General features: G+C 44.0%; 2 protein-coding genes across 2 annotated transcripts in view; one reads left to right on the top strand and one right to left on the bottom strand.

Annotated features, from left to right (window-relative positions):
• Positions 1–18,420: 18,420 nt before the first annotated feature.
• Positions 18,421–25,167, bottom strand: part of T265_02792 (hypothetical protein) — a gene marked incomplete at both ends in the record, with an annotated part of 66,860 nt that continues 60,113 nt past the window's right edge. Inside the window, 3 exons of the mRNA XM_009167117.1 lie at positions 18,421–19,396; positions 21,130–21,246; positions 22,349–22,555. Of these exons, the coding sequence (XP_009165381.1) occupies positions 19,319–19,396; positions 21,130–21,246; positions 22,349–22,555 (402 nt within the window). The remainder of the gene's footprint in view (positions 19,397–21,129; positions 21,247–22,348; positions 22,556–25,167) is intronic.
• On the top strand, positions 18,808–19,065 carry T265_02791 (hypothetical protein; the record flags this gene model as incomplete). The annotated part of the gene is made up of 1 exon (XM_009167116.1): positions 18,808–19,065. The coding sequence occupies one exon, from the start codon at positions 18,808–18,810 to the stop codon at positions 19,063–19,065; it is 258 nt and encodes an 85-aa protein (XP_009165380.1).

Here is a 25,167-nt window from a genome sequence, read left to right as displayed (position 1 = left end):
TTCCTGCAAAGATGCAGACAATTTTAGTGTCAAGATGGCACTGTGGTAGTTTGTAACACAGACTTTTATAATCTCCACAGGGACAGAATGCTTAGCATACTTTGGCTACATAATGACACACCAGGGATACGTAAAAGATCTGCTAAACTCGAAAGGTTGTTGGTTCATGTCCCCGTCGGCAATTGGTAAATTATGCAACGAAAACAATAATTGAGCATATAAAAAAGCTGCTGAAATGAAAAAATACCCACCCAACTACACATTTATGATGCCTTCTTGTGTACTGGCAACATTTTGCAAGTCAGTTGCTAGGCTTGGAGAACAGATCAACAACCACCGAATCAACAGCCAGTAGATTACGCAATAAATGACGTTGAAAGAGGATTTTGGGCTGCTTATTGTTTATTGCAGCTGGGATAAATCTCGCAACACCCAAACAGTAGCAAAATACACTCGTTTACAAACAAAATTTGGTTTTTGTGTCCAAAATTTTTCAGCAACCTTATGAGTAGTGCATAACGAATACACATGTATCGAGATGTCTCGAATGTCGTGGCGACTGAAACATGAGGCGGCTTGGTGCAGCACATTCAGTTGCCTTAAAAACACTATAAACGAGGGATTCACCTGGGTTTCAGGTGCGTTTCTCGCAAAGCCAAATGAGTGTATTTCACCAATTTCGTGCAATACAAGTTGGACGGAAACTCGGAAAATGCGCCCCGAGTTGAAGGGCGAAACCGGTCGCGGACTGTCGAAGAGTTTTCAGTAACCTTATGATTAGTGTACTACGTCCAAACAGTAGGAATTTATTGAAGAGAATAGTGTGGTCCAGTAAGCTCAGCTAAATTAAACAAAATACAGGCGGTCCAGAAATTATGTTCATAATATCAGACCTCGTTGACAGTCGGTGTTTTCGTCATTCCGGATAGGTTAAAGTGCCCACGGTTTCTCTTGTTCACAAAGACCAAAGGTCGGTGAAGAAAATGGTGAGCTGTCAGAGTTTTAGGAACCTTAAGAGTGGTGCGTTACTTAAATAAAACTGTTATCCTTTATGGAATGATGGGCAGAATATAGAGATACAAGCGCTCAATAGGAGACTTATAAGAAATACTTTCCGCGTACTGCTCTGCACGATAACCTGGTTCTTCTATGGAGGGTGGACCACTGCGGGTGTTTCGACCTCGCTTACACAAATTTCTGGCTAGCAATGAAATTGCAGATAGCTAATGAGAAGTTCACTGTCGCTTTCATCAAATATTGTTTTTTCCGATTTCCATCACTAAGACCTTTAAATCGTAAAGTCCCATATTTCACTCTGGTTACTCAGTACTCAATGGCATATGTGCGAGTTAATCGCACTAGTGACCAGCCACCAGTGGCCGAACAGTTAAGTGTTCAGACTATTGGCCTGGAGGTTGTGGGTTTCAACCTCTACACTGGATTTCCATGACAAGGGCACTACTGATTATTCCCAATAAGGATGAAACAGCTGTACAGTGTTTTTCGGTTTTCAGCCTAGATATGTTGGTTCCACTAACAGGAAGAAGCCTCAGTTAGAAAATAACAAGTCTCCTCACACAACTGCCCGCACATTTCACTATCTACCAATGTCTAGCCATAAATCAAAAAAGAACCTGAGACTTCCGAATCTGTATTTATTATCCAAAAGAATAGATATACTCCGTTCTTACTTTTACAGCCATCTTCGTTTTTCCCTGCCTAGTAGCCTGGTAGAAGATCCCCACAGTAAATGCTTACCGTTTGACATGGATTGTCAGTTTATCCAACGTGACAGGTTTGTTGGAACACCAAACATAACCTTGTTGTTTGTCGTTTTCCCCCCACAGGATTGCAACAATTCACTATGTAATGTACCGAAGTGCAGCGTAGCGGCAAGCCTAAATTACTACATATGAGAGAAAGAGATATAATTAGAAACACAGAAAGTACCTGAATCTCCAAAAATGGGGTTTCGTTAAGGAAGACAATTTTTATGAAGGAAAATACTCACTACGTTAGCGAATATACACGCATTTGCAAACCAGTTTGGTTTTTTCGAGAGACTCACCTGGAAACCAGCTGGATCTCTTGTTTGTGATGATGCGATCGGTTTCGCCCTTCTTAAGGTTCATCAGGTAGGCGCAGTCCCCGAGTTTCGATCAACCTTATGTTCTACTTGAACCCAAACTGGACTGTTCTCGAGAGATACACTCATTTGCAAATCAATTTGGTTTTCACGAGGTACTCAGCTGAATCCCTCGCTTTATGATATTCTGCTGCCCACCGAAACATGAGGCGGCTTGTGTGCAGCACACTCAGTTGTAGAACATCATAAACGAGAGATTCAGTTGACTCTCTCGTAAAAAACAAATTGATTTGCAAATAAGTGTATTTTTCAAAGACATTTTTTAGTTGTTTCCCACTGTTAGTAGGATTAGTGGTCAGTTGAAACAATATCCTCAACTAAATTTTGTTTACCTGTGTAACCTGCGATATTCTACGTGGAGTCAATCAGGTATCTACCACGTAGTTCATGGTCAACGATGACAAAACCATTATGCGGCCACTGTTGGCAGAAAATAGTCGTCTCAGATTATTCTCGGCGTGGGGTTTGTTGTAATCTGAGGCCTAGTCGGGTAGTAAGAAGTATCTGGGCGCAAATTCAGAACTCTACCGTGGAATATATCACGCACGCGGAACCATCTTTGGGAAATTCCGACAAGTGAATATTTCCTTTCAAAGCCAGTTACTGCATTTGGATCGGTGTAGTGGACTATTGGATCTACACATTCGTGAGTCCCCATTTGACTACTCATTTTTTCCTATTGTGATTTTGTGATTTTGTATTGGTTACTTTGCTTGTTAATTTATCCGAACACGCTGATAACGTCCTAGTCCGCTACATAATTGGTGAGCCCGAATCATTCCTTAATTTTTTTCTCTGCAGTACTCCCGTGCTTTATTACATTTATTTTCTACGTCAGCATGGCTTCTGAACAGTCACAAACACCCGAAATAGACAACGTTGTTTACGTTAAGTTGCCTGAATTCGGTGCACGTGATCCGAGGCTATGGTTCGCCCAACTTGAGGCCATTTTCGAATCGCGTCGCATTACCTCTCAGAGCAGCAGATACAATTATGTGGTAGGATGCTTACCAGACTTTGTTGCCCGAGAAGTCTCTGCTTTAATATACACCCGACCGTCCACCGATCCATACGATGCTCTCAAAACAGCTATTATTTCTCGTACCGCTTCCAGCGATGAGCAGAATCTGCGGAAGCTTCTCTCCGGTGTTGACGTCGGCGATAAAACACCGTCACAACATCTCCGCCACATGATGCACCTGCAAGGTAAGCATCCGGTCAACGATGCGGTTTTGAAAGAACTTTGGCAACAAAGCCTGCCCATCGAAGTCCGTAAAGTCATTTCCGTCATCGAGCAGGATTCTTCCTTAGCGAAGTTAGCTGAGGTGGCTGACCGCGTCCATGAAACCTGTAGACAGTTCGTGGTCTCTAACGTTCAGCAACAATCCACTTCGCAATCTAACCTGGAGGTCGAGTTCAGTGCAATGAAAGCTCAATTTACTGAGTTATCCCTCCAACTGAATGAAGTCACGAAACTCATTGGTCGCCCCCAACAACATAGACGTTCTAGGTCTCGATCCCACAGTCGTGCTCCCAAGCACAGTGACCAACCTGGCTGGTGCTACTACCACCGTCGCTTCGGTGACCGCGCTATCCGATGCACCAGACCTTGCACTTTCCCCACAAAGCCTTCGAATTCGGGAAACGCCATGGCCGGCCAGTAATGGCGACCACTGCACCCGGCTCCTCTACCTGTCGCCTGTTCTTCGTATATGACCGCTCCACGTCCTTGAGTTTCCTCATTGATACCGGTGCTGAGGTTAGTGTAATTCCTCCTACACGCAAGCATAACCTACGGCCGGTGGCATATACTCTGCAGGCAGCCAACGGTACGAGCATTAAGACCTATGGTGAAAAGCTTCTTACTCTCGATCTAGGTCTTCGTCGTCAGTTCCCTTGGGTTTTCACAGTGGCCGACGTTAAAAAACCCATTATTGGTATGGACTTTCTCACGTCATTTGGTCTCACGGTTGATCTCCACAGACGGCAGTTGCTTGACAATTCGACAACTCTCTCCATAAATGGCAAAGCTTCATCCATTAATTCTATTGGAATCCGCCCAGCTTTGCCGGATAACCGTTACACAGCACTGCTTCGCCAATTCCCAGAGATCCTGAAACCTGCTTCCAAGACCACTTCCGTAAAACATGACGTTTTCCACCATATCTCGACAAAAGGCCCACCCACCGCATCCCGTCCACGGAGGTTAGCTCCGGAGAAGCTTGCCATAGCCAAGACAGAATTTCAGCATTTGCTTCAACTGGGTATCATACGACCATCAAGCAGCCCCTGGTCATCTCCACTGCATATGGTCCCCAAAAAGTCCGAGGGAGATTGGAGACCATGTGGCGATTATCGTGCACTAAATCGTGTCACCATCCCGGACAAATACCCAATTCCGCATCTGCATGATTTTGCCCTTACTCTTCACGGCAAATCTGTCTTCAGTAAATTAGACCTCGTCAGAGCATATCACCAGATACCTGTCGCTCCAGACGATATTTCCAAAACGGCTATCACCACTCCATTCGGTCTATATGAATTCGTTCGTATGCCATTTGGGCTCAGAAATGCAGCTCAAACATTTCAACGATTCATGGATCAAGTTTTACGGGGATTAGACTTTGTCTACGCTTATATCGACGATGTACTTATCGCCAGTCGGTCAGAAGACGAGCATGTGCTTCACTTAAAGCAAGTTTTTGAAAGATTTCAGCAATATGGTATAGTCATCAATAGTAGTAAATGCCAATTTGGTGTTTCGTCACTAGAAATTCTAGGACATATTGTTGACTCAGACGGCATCCGTACTCTGCCATCTAAAGTTTCCGCCATTTGCGACTTTCCAGCTCCCAACAGCATTAAGAAGTTGAGACGTTTCCTTGGCCTTATCAATTACTACCGTCGCTTTATCCCTAACTGTGCCGAGGTTGTCCAACCGCTCACCGACCTACTCAGACTGAAAACGCGCAATTTCACCCTTACAGCGGAGGCCATTGCGTCATTTGAAACGGTTAAGGAAGTGTTAAATCAGACAACCAATTTGGCACATATAAATCCTGATCCGTCTACACCTCTTTTCCTGGTTACTGATGCCTCACAAACTGCAGTTGGTGCGGTTCTACAACAGGAGGTCAACGGTGAAATACAGCCTTTATCATTCTTCTCGCATCGCTTACAACCTGCACAGACTCGATATAGCACTTTTGGCCGTGAACTTCTCGCAATCTACTTAGCTGTTCGGCACTTCCGACATATTTTGGAAAGCCGACACTTCGTGATTCTCACAGATCATAAGCCGCTCACTTTTGCACTCAACGCGACATCTGATCGTTATTCACCGAGGGAAACTAGGCAGTTGGATTATATCAGCCAATTCACTAGTGACATCCGGCATATTAGTGGTCGCAGCAATTTAGTTGCAGATGCCTTATCCCGTGCCCATATAAACCACTTGGTACACGCTCCGTTCGATCTGCAATTAATAGCTGAGAGCCAAAAGCAGGACGAAGAATTACAAGAGCTTAGATCACATCCTTCCCTGAAGTTCGTTAATATGCCGCTCTTAAACTGTGATTCTAAAGTTCTGTGTGACATGTCCACTGGTAAACCTCGTCCATTTGTGCCTCAGAAATATCGTCGGTCAGTCTTCATGCATTTCCACTCCATTTCACACCCGAGTATCCGTTCCACTGCTCGATTAATTTGTGAACGTTTCTTGTGGCCTGGTATGCAGAAAGAGATCCGACAATGGGCAAAACAGTGCAAAACCTGTCAACTGAGTAAAGTCCATAAACACACGGTTACGCCACCCGGAAGTTTCAACTTGCCTACACGCCGTTTCCAGCATATACATGTAGACATCGTTGGACCACTTCCACCATCCAACGAATGTTCCTATGTGTTAACAATAGTCGATCGCTTCACACGCTGGCCTCAAGCGACCCCCATGCGCGATTGTTCGTCCGAAACCGTTGCCAGACACCTTGTCGATTCTTGGGTATCCTATTTTGGTGTCCCTGAGAGCATCACTACAGATCGTGGGAGTCAGTTTACCTGTTCCTTGTTTCGTGAACTGAACCAGCTATTAGGATGCAACCATTTCAAAACTACAGCTTACAATCCTGCAGCCAACGGCTTAGTCGAACGTCTTCATCGACAACTGAAAGCCGCCATTATGGCTAAATCATCATCACAGCTGTGGACCGAATCGATACCAGTGATATTACTTGGCATTCGCAATACCGTGAAGGAGGATATTGGTTGCACTCCAGCCCAACTTGTCTATGGACAAACGCTACGTCTTCCCGGAGATATGGTATGTGTATCCACACCCAATGAAGACCTCTCACCATCGACATACGTCAGTCGACTGCAAGATCATATGCGTACTCTTCGCCCGTCTGACACTCGGAAATCCGGTCGACGCACACATTTGGATCCCGGTTTATCTTCTTGTACACATGTATTTGTCCGTGTTGACAGCGTCAAACGACCGTTGCAATATCCGTATGATGGTCCGTTTAAAGTCATTTCTCGCAAGGACAAGTACTTTGTGATTGAGAGGAACGGAAAACCGGACTCCGTCAGTATCGACAGACTCAAAGTTGCATTCATCGATGACGAGTCTCACTCAGATCCCCCTACTGTAGTCACTCCACCCACAAGTTCCCAAACCTCCAGTACAGTCATCCCAGGGAACCCCGAACATATAGCACGACGTATTGACGATCACCCGTCACCTATCCTGAAGCAAACACGTGTTGGTCGAACCTACAAGACTCCTGTTCGTTTCGCAGACTACACCCCTTGAGTTTTGTCACATTATCGAGCGTCATTCCATTTCATTATTCCTGACGCTCTAGGGGGGGAGTACTGTAGTGTCTGCATTCCGTTGTCACGTCGCAATAAATCCCTGTGACATTTTTTAGCCGTGAATAATTTTCCTACCGTGGAATATATCACGCACGCGGAACCATCTTTGGGAAATTTCGACAAGTGAATATTTCCTTTCAAAGCCAGTTACTGCATTTGGATCGGTGTAGTGGACTATTGGATCTACAAATTCGTGAGTCCCCATTTGACTACTCATTCTTTTCCTATTGTGATTTTGTGATTTTGTATTACTTACTTTGCTTGTTAATTTATCCGAACACGCTGATAAGGTCCCAGTCCGCTACAACTCCGTCGTCAGATACATGACGTAGATTATTCGCAACCACGCTGATAAGGTCCCAGTCCGCTACAACTCCGTCGTCAGATACATGACGTAGATAAATTATTCGCAACTAGGCTCGTCAACATGTATCAGCAATGAGGGTGTTCCTGAGGATGACCATAAATGGTTATATAGTAAAGGACTGGTCAGTGAAACCGGTCATGTTGATTATACGTCCATTTAAGTGCAGAAATCTTCTGACCGAGTGGCAAAGAATCATTTATCATTTGCAGAACGACAACAACATAGATCCCGTGCAGAACATCAAACTTTTCGTACCGATATTTCAAACGTAGACCATTTAACTCCAGAATAGTTCGCCCATTTTGCCTACAATCACATCTGGTTAAAACAAAGAATCGGCAGGAGAGCGGTGCAAAAATTACAAAAAAAATTGACTGATCACTGTGAATCCGTTTGGTCACCTTGAACAATAACCAAACGAGAAAGCAGCAGTTGTAAAAGAAACCTTTTATCATCAACCATATTGCGGGTAGAAAATAGAGTTAAGTCTCCGGTTCATGGGATTCTCCAAACAATTTGACCTTATCACCTACAGGAAGTTCTGTCATTTGCCACGTTAGCGTTATTGTGGAGGTTTCGTGTTGTACTACTATTTTAAAACTTTAAACTTGCAACTTGCGTTAAATGCACCTGTTCAGAAACGCTACTGACTGTTTCACACGGTGCAAGAAGCAAAACACATCATTGGAATCTTCGTTTAGATGATGTTTAGATGATGTATGAATTGTCAGAAAAAACTGCAAGACCTATACGAGTCAATCTATCTTCATTTGAGGATACTCGAATATTGTGAAACTATTTTTCCCGTGCATGTGGATGTGCTCCTTATCCGCAAGCAATGTAGAACACGACAGGTATTTTGTGGATAATACTAGTTTCATCAACTGCATTCTTCTGCGCCTATTGAATGAATCACAGATACTTAGCTGGGGGGTTGTTTCCAAACAGGCAACCGAAAATTCCTGGCGATATATAGCATCAGTATCTTACACATACAAGTTCCGATTGATACAGCGTGCGTTCTTCGGTACAGTGAAAATTTCTTCAACGCCGAGTTGTCTGAAATGTCAAATCGGAAGAACGTTAGGCTCAGTCACAGTGGACAGTTCAAAAGAGACTCAAAAAGGATCTTAGCCTGGACAATCAATCGATTTCCTCGTCGGGTAGGGGATTATGAAAACACTTTTAGGGCAATTAGCGAGGGTTTTTCTCGTTTATGATGCTTTTAAGGCCACCCGGTGAGCTTCAAGAAAACCGAAACAGGTCGTGAACTCTCGGGAAGTTTTCAATAACAGTATGAGTAGTGTATTACGCCTTTACTGTCAAGGAAATTTTCTAAATATCAGTAATGTTAAAGCTGATTGTCTGTCCTTATCCCCTGGACTAAGACCCACATATTGAGTAGACCAAACGACCTAGAATACGAAGTGTAGTTGGGAGTAAGGGAACCATCTTCTCCAAAACCCCAACACATACTGATGTCGAACTATCTTGTCTGCCGGAGTATTCCTTGAGTTGACACATACCTTTTAGAAAGATTACTACGTCTATTGTGATTTAGGTCTAGAATTTTGTCCAATTCTTTTGAAAGTACCATCCTTAGCAGAGAACCGATATAGCTAGGAAGTATTTCAAGTAATCACACTCGTGTGAGCCTTTGGTCTCATAGAGTCACATCAAACATTTGTGATTCTTCGTAATTAGGGTAGAATATTGCAGTGTGCTCTCCACAAACGTACTAATTGTGCATAAATAAAGCCGGATCTACTTAGTTGTGATGAGTGTTTGCCTTGGCCTGGACAAATGGCACAAAAAACAGGGCGTTTTTGTAGTCTGTAAGGAGGTCTTATCCTCCCTATTCAGACCATCAAAGAGAGCGCAAATTTTTTATCAGTATCGACAAGTGCATAACGTCTATTAGATTGTTCGAATGTAGATGGGGCTAAACAACAGGTATTTGTTACAGTAAGACTCCTCGTTCGGATCAAGCCTTCCTGTATTTATTTCTATATGGCACCTGTTTGACGAAGTTGGACGTTGTGGATAGCAAGGTAAACGCCCAGTTCTGGTTTGATTGACTGTCCATCGATCCAACTTTTCAGGTGTTTATGATCTCCGTTTGGGCAGACAGGCGTGTATTTTTTGAAGATTACTCCGCAGTTCCTGCTAAAAACAATCTTCTGACCAAAATATAATCTCCTCTATTTGAATGAATTTAGTTGCTATAATTTTGTTTCCATCGTCATGATAGTGCAGACTTCTTGCATTTGAATTTGCAGGGCATATGTAGTGGCTAAAGCGAAACTCCGATCAACCAAACAACTTAGGTGGTCGTTTAGAGTATGCTACACAGACAGACAGACAGTATGATTCGACTAATAGGAATGGAGCACCGTGACGCCTTTTTAGACACGTTGTACCCAGTAGATGATTATTATAGACAGTAGGGTCTGACTCTAGAGCAGTAAACACAGTAACAACTTATATTTCCATTTGGGAAAGATTCGAACAGTACTGGAAATTCACCCATCTGATAAGTAGATTGGAAAAGATGACGGATTGGCGATCCGCTAAGCTTGTACAAAACAGATCAGGAGCAAGTATGATGCCGTTGTATATAATACTAAAGTAAATCGAAAATTTCGGCGTTCAACTGAACTTTATGAGTTGTGGTCTTGTTAGTCGTCATGATCTATGCCCTTCTCAAATCCCTTGCCCGCGTATAGCTACGTTTTCCTGGGAAAATTACAGATTGACATGCTTAACAGTTTCAAGACGCAAAGAGGACACAACTGAAAAAAGAGGGTGGAATTTGAAAACCATAACGTGAGTCGATAATTGCGTGCTTATTTTGTCCTACATAGTGATTAAAGATGGGCACAGAAGGCTGTCTAATGAGGTTGCAGTATTGTCTAACAATACAAGAACGGGTAATAATCAAGACTTTTGAACTGTCTACGAACAACCTACAAGTTGCTCAGAGAAAGAGTACCCACACCAGTAACTTAGAAGAAAACTGTGTGCTACGACTTTAAGTTTGCAGACTTGATTGGGTTGCTCAAGTGTTTGGCGGACGTTGAACTATGCAATTAGAGAAACTAAATTGTCTTTTCACCTGCGTTATGAGGAAAAGGATTTTTCATTTCTGAATAAACAAATGCAATAAACGCCATCAAGGTCATATATCGAAAGAAAAAGTGCCGCTCAGTGGAGACAACTCCTTCCGGAGTGTTTCCTGCATATTGGTCAAAATACCCCTGGGCCTATTTGACATGGTAACAAAAAAGAAGTGAAATTTCTACAGTATGATGAGCAACAAGTCCACCTCGTATGGCATATTCTTAAAAACAACCAGAAATCCCGAGGAGTTCCTGTTCACACAAGTTCACGGCCTGGTGGCCATAACGAAATTATCTCTCAGTCTTTATTACGCACCGCAACACGTTAGGGTTGGACTAAATGACTTTTTGGGCAACTACCATTTCGCGAACATTTCGTTTGCTTCTTTTTCGCGTCAAATATAGCCATAGGTGTTATAACGAGATTTGAAATCTACCAACTAGCCATTGATGTCCACGAGATGTATGCATTCAATTCCGTATCATCATTTCACTTCATTAGTTTGCAGTAGTGTTTCTAGCATAGACATGAAGAAAACACAGTCCGCTGTCTCACCGAGCTCCGTGCTCATGATCCAAGTTTTGCCTGCCAACAAATTAAGGATCTTGGAATCAATGACCCACGGGTACATCACTATGGCTCGCTTGTTTGCTCAAAAACATCTTGCCACCCAGCAAGAGTAGATATTCCCCAGGGTATGAATTCTTGCTCCTACGTCCTGATTAGCCCAACTGAGCAGAATGCACGTATGTCTAAGTCTACAGAAATCAAGTTAGAGCTAACCTTAAAGGCAAAAACACCGCATGGTGCTGTGATACCCAGCGTTCTCAAGCAATCCAGCCCAATACGCATAGATTAGGGTAAGGCTATTAGAACCTATCTTATTGTCATTGCTACGGGAGCTGCACTAATTGCAACGGATTAGCTGAGTTCTCCCAATAGTTCATCAGAAAAAAGGAGGCGTTTTTCAAAACGGTTTTTGGGTGCAAAGTACATGACTCAATACTTTACTTCTGCAGCCGCTGTCACGATGAATTCTAGGGTACGTTGATTTCTGTCCTTTGGATTTTTCACATTCAGGCGCGTCTTCCCGACTGTCTCGGAATACTTATTTGAAATGTTCCACATTTAGAGTTTTCAGTCCTCAGTTGTAGCGGCCAGGGATGTGGCCTACGAAGGCACCTGAGTCCAACTGAAATAGGCAGCGTCGGTCTTATACTCCAATGATATTACACTGCGCCCTGAACATTTTAATGGCAGTTGATTGGGGCTCACGTGAAGGGTGACTTCAGTTATTGCGTTCTGAGCATGTTTGTCTCGGGTACTTTGTTATGTGCGGTTTGTAGTCCTACGGAAACGGCAAGCCTTCGAATTCTTCGTCATGACTTAGTGATAGCTGGCGGCATTTGAGGAGAATTTTTGTAGCCCTCTCATCACGGAAGCCTAGAATGATATGCTCGCGGATTAGGCTTTCTTCTAAGCAGTTGAAAAAAATTGTAGGAATTGGTGAGGTGCTTCAAGCTCAGCTTACTGATCACTACTCTCCTCTGGAAGCCGGCGTCCGCTAGAAAAGTGGGATCATTCAAATGGTTAACCGACATGAGCCAGTTAGTACTTTCTGTATTTGGATCCCTGAAATCTTCGTTGATTTTAAGTTGGAGTGCACTGATGATGGACCGACCACCTTCTCCGACTTCGCGCAGGAACACTGCTAGCTGGGGGCTCTTTTGATTCCGTGTGGAAGGCACTCAGAATTCGAAAGTCAGCATAGGTATACATCCCGTGTTTTCAGTTTTCCGTGAGTTTGTCCTGGTCACTGCTTCCCACTGACCGACAAGTCCACCTCTGACATCATATCATATTGTCCACAGATAAGTTCCTACTCACTCAATGTCTGGGCAATCTCAGATTACAGATTATTGTGTACCGGTAACTTTCAAAAATGCACTACTTTTTTTTGTCATTAGCAAAAACTTTACTTAGTACCCTCAACCAAAACCCCAGTTCAAAATGCAGTGGTTTGTGGAGTGTGCTCCAAATTCTTCCACCTTCGCCGGACGACCAGACGATTTAGATCAAAACCAACAACAATAAAAACGTGTTGTTGGGTACCTGTGATAAGCTGAGGTTAACTGACAGTATTAAATAATACTCATAGTGGATGTAACGGGGGTATTACACCGATCTCTCAAGCAGGAGTTTGCCAACGAGGCCGATTCAACCCTACGTTTGGTAAGGTAGATAGAATTGACATTTGGGTGAGTATAAATTACTCTGAGTATTGATTTGGCTCATTTGCTTTGTAGAAACGTGCCTGCTCATATTTCACGTGCTCAGTTTCTTATAAGGTGAGGCTTTAGAGACTGGTATCCAACCGGTTACTCTGGGCGATCGGCTAAGCAAGCTCCATAGGTGGAAAAATACGCAACGGGAGACCTGGACATAAAGCCAAAAGCATCCTGCAATCTTTGTATCATCAATGGTGAGCATCCTAGAAATCTCCAGAGAGCTATGGAGCCAAATCGTTTGATTTGTGCACTTGGTGATCATCCCGGGAGGCAGTATACACTGTCGAACGAGCGCGCATTTGTTCATAGTTAGCGGATCGGTAAGGTAGTTCAATCAGCCCAGAAGTGTTGGTACTTGGTGGAACTGCTCACGCTACTTTATTCAGGACACCTGAGTGACGCTCTTACGAGCAGGCGACACGTGGGCGATTGAGTGACGACATATTACTGTCTGCCAGATAGGAAACGTGGATCGGTATGTCCGGCTGCTTGAAGCTTTTTTGACAGATAAACTAAACGACTTGTGCCGTAAACGGCTGGGGCAAACAGGCGCCTGTGAAACATAGTTTAAGCCAAGTTATTCGGTTCACTAAATGCCAGTCGTACAGCATTTAATGCCTACCGCTGAGAGAATTCCACTAGAACTGAGTGATGAATATTAGTCTACCAATTCCAAAGTTTTGTTTTTATGTGAGACATCAGTGAATCCCACTGTTTGGTATTCTCATTAACTGCGTGACCTGTTCACACAAACTTAAAAGGAATGATACAAAAATTGCTGACGACATGGCCGAAAAGTTTATTTGTAATGATTATGGTATGAAATAGGTAAATCATTCGGCCTCAGGAATCAACCATCTCTCATTAGTTCGCCTCACCAAAGGCTGATAACTGGTTCTACATTGCGTTATATGCGCTCTCAGCGGTCCTTGGGTCAATAATGTTATAAAGCTTTATGTTTATCAAGCAACCAGCCTTCGGGATGTTTCTAGTGGCTGGAACGTGGGTGTAGCGGTTACCTTACAGCCAAAAACCACTTTGGCTTTTTTTTGAAATTTTGAAAAATGGAAACTCACCAGCAGAAGCTGCACATTTCTGGTCAGTGCGACTGCCCCTTTCGTTCACATATTCGGTTGGGTAATCTGCCTGGTGCAGCGTCCTGAGAATAAGCTCTGTGCAGTATAATAAATTTCCGCACTCATCATAGCCATACGCTAGGAACGCGACGTTTCATATCTGGAAATGGTTCACTATGGGCTGGTTACATGAATTTTCGTCCAGGAAGCGAACGCCATATCCAGAAACTGTCGCTACACTTCTCCACATAAGTTAACTTTGTCTGATTTGTGCTAGAAAAGCGTGATATTTTTACATTGCTAAACCTCGATTTGTATACCATTCTGTCTCACGATAATCGCGTTGTTCCCACCACTAGAGAATTTCCATACATCAACCGACTGGATTTGACCACTGCTTGATCACTTCAGTAAGTTTTTTCATCAAACATGCGGGAATGCGAACTAAGTAAGTTTACGCCGTTAGAAAGTGGTCGGTATCCCCGAGTGCTGTAACACCAACTGGTCATACACTACATACCAAACTGACGATAAATCAAATGCAACTCCCGGTCATTCTCTTGCTGATCTCATGGAGGCGTCAGAAAGTGTGGGATCTGGTGTCGAAGACGACAACAAGGCTTGGACTTCCCTCGGATTTTGGCCAAGCATAGAGTTTCATGAATGGTCTTGCCTAGCAAGTTCAAAGAGTCACTCGTCGATGGTAATTGTAGAGAAACAGTATCTACTGTCAGTATACAAAACATACACATTTTGTCCATCATATGTAAAGCAATTACCTAACCAACATCCCTGAGAAGGGGAAAACGTACACAACCATCTGCTACTGTTCAGCTGTTATCAATCACGTGAAAAACATAATGGAAGATGAACGTGGTGAGATATGTGCTGCGTCTGATTGCGTTTTCCAGTATTAATTTTGCGATGAAATTTATACAGATCACGCATCCGGTTTATACGCTAGTGTTAAAGGGGAAACGTTTGTTCGAATTCGACAATGAGTGCGATAATATGGGCGCAGACAAACACCACAATATTCTAGGTCTGCTGATAGGGAAGTATATTCCTAACATCATTAAGGAATTATTGTCTTGCAACGCGCATTTTCCATGAATTTGGCTAGGTAAGACGCGAACATTGTGCGACATGTCTATCATGCTCAACTAGAAATAAGTGGCGTGCAATCTCTCACTGTGGTGCTTTCCAAAGCAAAGTCCCTACAATTAAACATTGTAGTTCCAAACCCTGCTCTAGCAAATCAGAGGATGTCATATATAGTAAGCAAGGGTGCGGCACTACAGAATTCCAGAGACTATGAAAAGTCAATAATTCATGGGCTGTTGAGTATGTGGGACCTCTCTGCAAACGGGTGCACAAATCATTGAGCGCCGACGCCAGACGACGTCGATCAACCAGTTTCGAGCTGGGTTCGTTGCACTTTAAGCGTACTGGTTTCAAAATCTTTTAGTCACTACATACGGTTGCTCAAGGATAGAAGAATTGGAAGAGAATTAGTATCGACTCTGCCAAATGTACGTTTTACAAGAAAACCTCAAAAGCACAGTAAATCTCAAGCTGACGTAAATTTTGAAGCAGTACCAACAACGCTCTGAATCCGTACATGAAGAAATCCGTGCTTTGAAACAGGATAGTAAACGGATGGCTCGTACTGTAAGCATACTACTACTACTACTACAGTGGTACACCACGGGATCATACAGGATTGTCTTTCGTTTTTGGGAGTAACCTCTATTGGACTTTCGACTTTAAGTTTGTAACCTCATGCTGTGCGGATACAATATGCCATAGTACAGTGAAAAGTGAAATTTATTTCATTCACCTTTTTTGTTTTACCGCACGAATTTACCAGTGACCGCAATAGATGGTTTTTACGGTGGAAATGCAACTGAAGGGCACCCGGCGTTCGCTATCACCTGGTATGGATTGAATCTCCTTCATTTTTCACTGCTCAGGGTCATCCTGCGCATCCGACGCGAAACTTATGGTAACTCTTAAAAGTACACAGCGAAGACAAGCCACCACCCAACCCATATCACTGTAAGAAGATTCAAATTTAACCTGTACCCACGTTCGATCATCAGATTGCACTGAATGTTGTCACTGCCGAAGCTGTCAACCCTCAGAAAATTACCTAGCCCCTGTTTTTGACCGGACACTTGCATCTCTTTGTGACGTAAAAAACCGTTTCGGTTGTGACGAGACGTTGCAAATCTCGAGTAGAATGGAGTCATGGAGTAGAGCACCCAGTGACCAATTGCCAAGTGGACTCTTGGCTAAGCATGCTGTTTTTTTCCTCATTCCCAACATTTTTAGGATGCATTACCCGTTAGGACATTAGGCAAGGTTGGACATAGGTTCAGACGTTGGCACTAGTGACCCACAGCCAATGTAGACAGCAGACCAATTTAAATGGGTAGTAAACACTCAGTTTGTGGTCTCAGATGAATCCAAAGGCGTCTCTTTTGGATTACAACTGATTATTTGCGATCATAGAAGGCAGACGAATATCATCTCAAGTATCAGATTGGAATGGATGGGTCTTTAGCACGGTTCTACCTAACGAAAGTCAGCGAAGCGTTGAATAACTGCCTCGTGATTGCCAATCTTCTTCGGGAGTTCACATGCAACGGACTCTTCCCGATTGCATACACTCAACCTACCGCGCTACCACACCATGGCAAGGGGGGACGCAGGATGGCAAGAAAAAAATAAATCGTCCAGCTGTACCCTTTCGGGGCCTAGCTACCATACCACGCGAAGGAAGCACGAGGGCTGCCAGGTTGCCCAAGCCTAGACAGGGGTGATCGAGGGGCAGAGGTCGGGTTCGAACCACGGACCTTCCGGTCAGTGAATCCACGCTTTAACCAATTGGTCCATCTCCCTCCCCCAATCAACAAGAAAACAACACCGAATATGAGGATAAAAATACATTCCCTTCATAGCTGTGAAAGTGACATTTTTTAAAATTCCACTCCATAATTTCATTTACTTTGCTAACTGACCTTACCAACCCGTCAGTTGTTGCATCAGAGTTGCTACGCTGAAGTAGGTGAGTGTGCATCAAACAGAAGGAACATATATTTTACAGGGCTTAGCAATGACCTCAACATGACAGACGTGTTGAAATCATCGATCTTACTCAGGACGGATATTGATCACAGATAGGCATGAATAACGGAAAAATCGAATAAATACGCCTGCTACGTTGTCACGTGTTAATCAATGCGTAAATACTGCTGTATGTGCCTTTGAAGTATTCATTGCAAACAGAACGAACATTACCTCTGAAAAATTAAGAATGCGTTTTAAAGGTGGAATGGAAATCACTTCTCTCGTACAATGGTGAAAAATAGATACCTAGAGAAAAACTCGACCAGGATTGTTGACAGATATAGTCATTAGCTTTAGAAGAGAATGTTCATAGCTCAGGTAGCATAGATGGTTTATTCGATGAGGTGAGCCATTCGATTGCCAATGTTTCATCACCAATCGAGGTGACATCATCATTACGTTGTTAGGGAGCGTGGTGAAGCGTAGCACTTTAGCTTCCCTATTTTCCCCAAATATATGGACTCACTTCGGACCGAACATCCCCAGAGGGCTCTTAAAGACAGTATCGTCCCGAGGGACTCTTTATATGGATTCGGCGTTTCTCACACCAGATCACCTGTTCAAGACGCCTTCGGTTTACCTGGGCAGTCGATAAGGTATGGCATAAGGGTTATCCCATTGAATTACCCATGTACGACCCACGCACTCCCTACTAACTGGATTTCAAACGGACTCTTTCTCGGAACCAAAACACATCTGGTCTGTTTTCTACTGGTACTAACTTTTATTTGCATCTGATGCCACCCCCCCCCACAAATCTATGCTTCACAACACCAGGCTATCCGGTTCATCTTCGTTAAGTAATCACCGTACACACACCACGAACACGTGGGGTACCAACCCTGTGGGCAAGCCTATTTCCTCCCTCCACTGATCATTACATCTCCAGCCCACTCATGCCACTGTATGACAATCTCCATTATTCTATTTTCTTTAACCAGCCTCATAATCAGGTGTACAAAAAACACGGTTTACATGCTCGATCTCTCATGAAAAAAATCGTTCAGCTGCAGCATCCTTTCGGTGCCTAACCACCATGCCACCCGAAGGTTTCACGAGGACTGGGATACTGCCAGGGGGGCCCAAGCCTAGACAGGGGAAGTGGGAAGGCAGAGGTCAGGCTCGAACCACGGACCTCCCGGTCAGTAAATTCGCGCTCTAACCACTTGGACCATCTCTCCTGAATCGATTCTATGTGCATGCGTGTTTGTTATCCGTATCGTCAAGATGACTCAAAGTGGCTCTTGTAACTAATGCGCGATCAACCAGTTGTTGTGATCCTACTGGACATCAGGCGGAGTCAACTAACGGATGGATTCACTTTCGAAAGTAGACTAGAGAGACAAAGAGAGGCCTCACTCGACGACAACAGCCTTGAAAGTAGCAGTCAACAAAAAGCAAACAGAAGCATGCAGTTTCGAGGGGATTAAATTTTATTACACCAAATGACTTAACCCAACAGGGTTTAAAAGTCTCTGTAAGTTGTGAATTCGAGTTTGTCTGTACAGGAACGTTCGTTTTGAGGAAGAACAACGGGGACCGACCAAAGACCAATAGCAAACAAGACCGATTCCACCAGCGATGAATGGAGTTCAGTTGCAGCTGGGTGACAGCCATGGTAATGACAGAACATCGGGGTGGTTAGATGAATGAGGACACGCGGATGCTAGGGGACTGGGGGGGCGAAAATCAGAAGTAATAATAAGTAGGCTGGATAAAAATGAGTCGAACCGGTTGGGATGGAGAAAAGATCACTATCACGGACGGGAAACTTAAAAAGCGAGTAACAACCTAGTGTGTCACATGGATCTTCTGACGCAAAGTTACGATGGAAATAGCAGATCTTGGCGAGATGGGACTCACTACAGGCGAACGAAATACCGAGCCAACCTGATGAAAGGTAAGTCTCGAGTCGATCAGACCGAGAAACAGCCGTTCTTTAAGTATCATGACTCGCGTATTGAAAAACTATCAGAAAACTACCAAAAGTGGCTTCGAGCGAATCAGATTTACACAAAACGGTCTCGGGAAGAGGCAGGAGACGAAAACCGAGGTGGATAAAAAGCAGCAATGGAAATTAAAGAAACAAAGAATATGAAGCTAACAGTGCACATGACTGCTGGTTGTTCTGAGGGTAGGACGACATGTGGCAGGGGGTTGGGCGACAAAAAGACAGTGAGGGACAATGGCGTGCGGAGGATGCCCAAGCAATTGTGATTGCATAGTCAGTTGGACTGAACCATAGTTCCTACTGTGCATAGTGAATGCAAGGCATTTGTCGTTCATCTAGTTAGCTTTTGGATGCGGACTGCGTTCAGCTGCGAGTACCCAAAGATTCACTCGAAACCGCATTGTTCAATTCTCGGTCAATGTAGAGTTTCAGTAACCGTTTCTGTAGATAAAAAAGGAAATACCATGGTGAGCTAGTTTATTGAAAGCGTGAAAAATTTTTTTGCACTGAGTAAAGGTAAAACCTCTGCGGCAGATATAAAGACTGATATCAGTTCCAGGTCATATTCAACCGGATAAGCTAGTAAAACTCTACTAGAAGGAACAGCAACCTAAGTGAGGCCTGTTATGTGAAGCGCTCTTGATGAAACGAAACTGCTTTCAGTTGAAATAAATTCCTGGCTGAAAAATGAAATGATATTTGTCCACTGAAGCCGTCATGTGTCGTTCGAGTCTTTTTTCAATAGACTTCTATGCTACGAGCTTCAAGTTTGTATCATCCGTCTGATTCGGCCGTCTGCTGTTGAACTGAAGTGAGAAACAGGTTCCCAGAATCATGCTACGAACATTGCCATATTGATAAGGTTGGTAGCATGGCTCAGACCCGGATAATACACAGCTGCGGTATTTAGTAACAAAAAAAAACCCACGGTGTTCAGAAGTGAAACAAATACTTAGAGGCGATATACTGTCGGGAAATATCATGTTCCCAGCCACTTCTTCAGCGGAACAGCAAGCTGTTGAACGCGATCGCGTCTGGTGCACTCAGTTGCTGCCATCCAGTATCACTAACAGATTCCTTTTCACCACACAAATCATTAAATCGCCCATTCCGAGTTTTCTGACGTCAGCGAATGTCACATTAGCCTAATCACGGTAACACGCGACGTGCTGTTCTCCACCTAATCCTTCCTGTCGTAATCGTGACCTGCGAAAAGCTAGAGTACTCTCACTCTCCTACCGTGTCCAACATCTGGATGAAAATATAGGGGTTGTTGTACTCTCTTGAGCAGTTCGCCTTCCTTACCATGCTTCGATTGTTCAATCGGATCTTTCTGTTGGCCAGCAGAAACACGTTCAAAATGGGACAACTATAAACCAGGCACCACCCGTTGGCTTTTGGCAACTTTATCAGCTACTCCATGTGAAATAGGAGAGATGTGCTGAAAAACCCATATTCGAAGAAAGACGGTAGATAGACAGCATATTTACCCATCGTTGATGATTTTTCATACGGAAAATAGTTAGGCTATGGCCAAAGTCTGTTTACTTCAATTATTCAATAAGCAAACATTTTAAGGCAAGCTACTCAAGAATCACCTCAACGCGAAACCCTATGCAGAGGGTTTCGGGCATAGGTTTACTCAACCGCCGAGGCAGTCAATAAATTGTCACATAGCATCAGGTACGAGGTGAAAGCCCCTAGAAAATCACATGCGCTCATCGAAACCGAAATAAGCAAGGATTATGGCAGAATCCAATTGTGTTGAGAGAAAAAATAGGATGACGCTAACAGGACAGCTAGACAGATGTTACACTCGCTGAAGGGCCATTAGAGGGTCCCCTGACAAAATCAGTGTAAGTAAGACTGAAAAACACTACCCTCTCTGGCCCAAGACTGACGGTAATTTCAGACGAGTCTCACAAAAGGTTCAAAAAAACCGCACAGACTAACAATCGGCGCCAAGTCATCGGCATTGGGGCGTGAACGGCAAAGGTGGGATTACGGGTGATAACAGGTAACTGATCAGTGAATACATGGCACCGATGGTAGATAGTATGTACCTAACAAAAGTACACCCAGCGGTATTGAAATCTACAGAATAGTGGTGTGAATCAGAGGTGCCAACCGTTGGAACATGAGCAACGTCCAGCGTGGCTTCGGAAGGAACTCACTTTACTGACATGAAGATCATTGAGATGCTCCCAGATTGCATCACCAATTTTCAAAGCGATTGCGACCATGCAGAATATACTGGCCTTACGCATTGAGCTGTCTTCGTGGTTGCATGCCTAGAGCGGAAACAGACGTGTCAGACAAGGGATAAGCAGCATCTGATTAAATAAAGCGTTGGTTAGGAAGAATGAGGGATTAAAAGCCAATATTAGCACCACGGTGAATGGCTTTTAGTAAAGTGGAATAGGCGAGTAAAATTGGAAGGACTGACGAACTCGAACAAGCTTCACAACACACTCAGTAATCTGGGCGGATACATCGCAAGGAATTTAGACAAGGAGATAAACGATGTAGTGGATCGGCCATTTGGCTGTTAGAATGCCTGTGGACACCATGGTAGGTTGTTGTTCCTTACTTAAAACGTACTGGAAACCCAAGGGAGTTTCGTAAGACGCGCACAGTTGATGATTCCCAATAAGGATCGGATGGCTGTACAGTGTTTCTCGGTTTTTCAGCAGAGATTGGCTTCATAGACAATGGAAGCATGATTAAAAAATACCGAATCTTCCCACACTACCATTGGGCAGCACTTGAGTTGAGGCTTCGAGACCGGCGTCTGAACAGACATCAGATAGTGACAATAGACTTATTCAAACGTGCTGTGGAATTGTAGCCTTCCAAACAACCAAAAAATATGGTGAACGGTAGTCGTAAGGGCGAACATATGCAAGGATGAAGATCGTTCGTCTCAGTCTAGTGTATCCTAAGTCCTAAGACCAGGACTCCTGTTAGTTACGCCGGCCTGACCCTCTTTCGGATGGTGGATCGGATCCAACAGTAATTCATCCAGATCAGTTCAGACGAATAACGACCATGGTAGTAGGTGTTCCACAAAACGTTTTGGAATTGTGAACACATTCAGCTTGATGAAGACTGCCTACAAATTAATTTATTGCGAGCAACTGTCGTAGCGTCCCATAAATAAAGAGCACACATGCAGCGAAATATGGGGAAAGAGGACATTATGGAGCACTATCATCAACTAGATAGCGGGAAAACTCCTTTATGACAGAGATGGAGGGCTGGTGACGTTCACCCGACTGCTCCCTCAAAAGAATTGGAAACAAGCAGCATGTTCAAACATGTGTGGCAGAAGGCAACTAGAAATTGGTTTTCGACCACCTGATAGGAAACGCTACTGAGCATAGTGTAACTCACCACAATCAGTCCTGGTATGATAACGTCGAGTACATCGGTGACTAAATCTGGTGGTGAATTTCGAACCACGTGCTCCTGCATTTTGACTGCGGGCAGATTGACCTGCATTTTTGTGTCGTTTATCAGAGGAGTTAGGACGCTGAAGCACAAATCTGGAGGAAGGTGTTGCGCTATACTTTTGGCACACTCTTCTGCTGCTCGGGTGACCTAAATCAAAACAGGAATGAGGAAAAATAAAGTTTCATAGCAGGCAGGTACGAAACAAAGTCTGCGGGATGAACTGACGCCTTTTCAAAATATTGTTTTATTCAGTTGATGATAAACTACTATCTCGAAATCTATGTGGTTTTCATTCATACATTCATGCAATCCAACCCCTCTTACAAACCCTCTAGCTCATCTCTCGCCACACACTGCAAGCAGTATCGATCAAATTTGTCGGAAGACAAAAGAGTTGATGTCGTCAACCGTACAACACCACACAACCACTGTAAGGTTCAGAACTAATGCATTGCTACCGTGGATATACTATGGAAAATGTTGGTACCAGCTCTGTTCACGCACTATGTCATTCAGATTCATCTGCGTTTCGGGTCCTCTGAAGTAACATTAGTGACAGATTGACATAACAAAGTGAATTTCTGCGAAGTGAAAATAATAAAAAGGCTGGACAACCACCTCATAGGCAGCGACACCACTCATCTCATGTATAGCTGACCACGTGGAAAAATGGATGGGAAAAGCGGGCGTCAACCGAACACAGAAACCAGCGTGCAACATTGTAATTTGAGCTAATCTGCACACCCAGTTCAAACCCGCTTGACACCGATTCCGGAACAAAGAAAACTGATTAACAGGGTGAACATCCAAGCCCAATTCACGGAACTTGCTTTTCAGTCAGGTGATAAATTATTTGCTCGAGCGTGCTAACCAATATCGCGAGCAAGGCAGCAGCTACCACATCTAATCAATAGAAAAAACCACTAACAAGCTTTTCAGACCAAGTTACATAACTCGACCTTGCTTTTACTATCAGATGGTATTGATTTTCATACCAGAGACTGTTGTTGCAACCGCTGGCTTGTGCACCGACAGAATCACAAGATTATTTTCATTTGGGGAGATTCGTCAATCTCCGGAGCCGACTAAAGAAAATCAAATGCGTACTCAAATAGGTCATCTGAGGTACATTTTTCGAACACTTATGTTACCCATGCTATGCGAAGCGGCTTCGGGAGGTCAGTTGGACCATACCCACCAACTGGCGTTGGCAACCTACGGACAATTTCTTCCCCACAGTCAACCACCACTCTACTATCATCTCCCCACTGAATGCACTAGGAATCACAAACCTGCGGGTGTTTCCGGTCGCAGAGTGTTTGTTTTTCACATTGATAACTCTAGAATGGATATACTTTCAACATGAACGAAGGGCGAAACGAGTGAAACCGCCGACTGACAATAATGAAGGAATGTGCGGTTGTTTTCCATTGTGCTCTCTCCATCCGATCTTATATTGTTGATTCGCCAATCTGTTGTATCTGACTGCTGGTGCGCTCCAGTGCCCAATTCCGGACGTGGTGTATACTGAAGGGGCGTTGTCTGTCTGGTCAACATCTAGCGGAGCTGAGGGTCTCGGTAGATTCCGGGCATTCAGTGGTTGCTTTCAGGAATCTGACCTTCCTGCTAGATCTACTCTTGAGATCCCCATATGCAAAGCAGCTTTGGCGAAGTTTGCGATCAAATCTATCGACACATTCTCTCAGTGGAGTATGAAATCGACGTAATTCATAATATTAGGAGAAACGATGCACGTAAACTATCTCATCACCCATCGGTTTTTCAAATGTGTCCCACCGGTGTTGTGAATAATGTCCCTTTTTGTGGCGCTTTATTAACTGATTTCAAGTAGATTTCAAGCAGAGGCGGTCGCCATTCGACTGTATCCACGACCTTTTTGTTATCAAGAACGCCACCTGAAAGCATTAACTCTGCCGTTGCCGACCAAATACGATTCTTAATTAAAGCCGGTTGAGTGACTGAAATACTCCCTTTTCCCACCATACTCTTTACTACCTAAACTCTTTTTATGCAAAGATTTTAATAATGTATGCCAGTTACGACTGTATTTGCCAGTACATGACACAGCGAGACCGACGGAACCGTTTGACGTCACCGACAACCATGTAATCGACCGTTGATTAAGGAATGTGCTGCTGACAGTAGGAAGCAAACGATTTAAGTCTACATTTAAGTCTACGTCGCACCTCTTGACCAAGAGTCCGTTCTTGAGGAAAAACCATGATTGTTCAGTCTCGGGGATAGTGCTTGGGACTGGCCGCACCCAGACTTATTTTTGAACATCAATCAGTATCAATGTCTTTATCGCTCGAATTCGAGTAACCAGGTCTCAGCAACGGTGTGCCACGGACCGAAATGAGGTCACGGATTAGGGTAACTTTTCGTTCTGGAGTGGGAAGATGGTGGTGCGCGCCTACTAGACAGTAGATATAACTCTTCCAACTGCTGGTCGGAGTAGGAACCCAATACCATTGGTTCTGGTAATGGAACCAATAGACCCGACTCGAGCATCAAGTTTTACCCTCGATAGATGAACTGATCACACTGCATAGGTTGCGCTGGTTTGGCAAGTGTTGCGCATGCCAGTCGACCGACTTCCTCGAAGGGCTCTTTTCGCACAACCACGTGAAGGGTGGAAGAGAGCCAGAGGCGGTCAAACAATGACTTGTCAGCGAAGTATGAAAGCCATTACCAGCAAACTCAGCTGCCCTGGTCACTGCCGTCTTCCTGGATGGGGA

The sequence above is a fragment of the Opisthorchis viverrini genome (assembly GCF_000715545.1).
Source record: "Opisthorchis viverrini unplaced genomic scaffold opera_v5_36, whole genome shotgun sequence".
Classification (NCBI taxonomy): domain Eukaryota; kingdom Metazoa; phylum Platyhelminthes; class Trematoda; order Opisthorchiida; family Opisthorchiidae; genus Opisthorchis; species Opisthorchis viverrini.
Note: the sequence above shows the minus strand (reverse complement) of the source record. Positions and strands in the feature narration are given on the sequence as shown.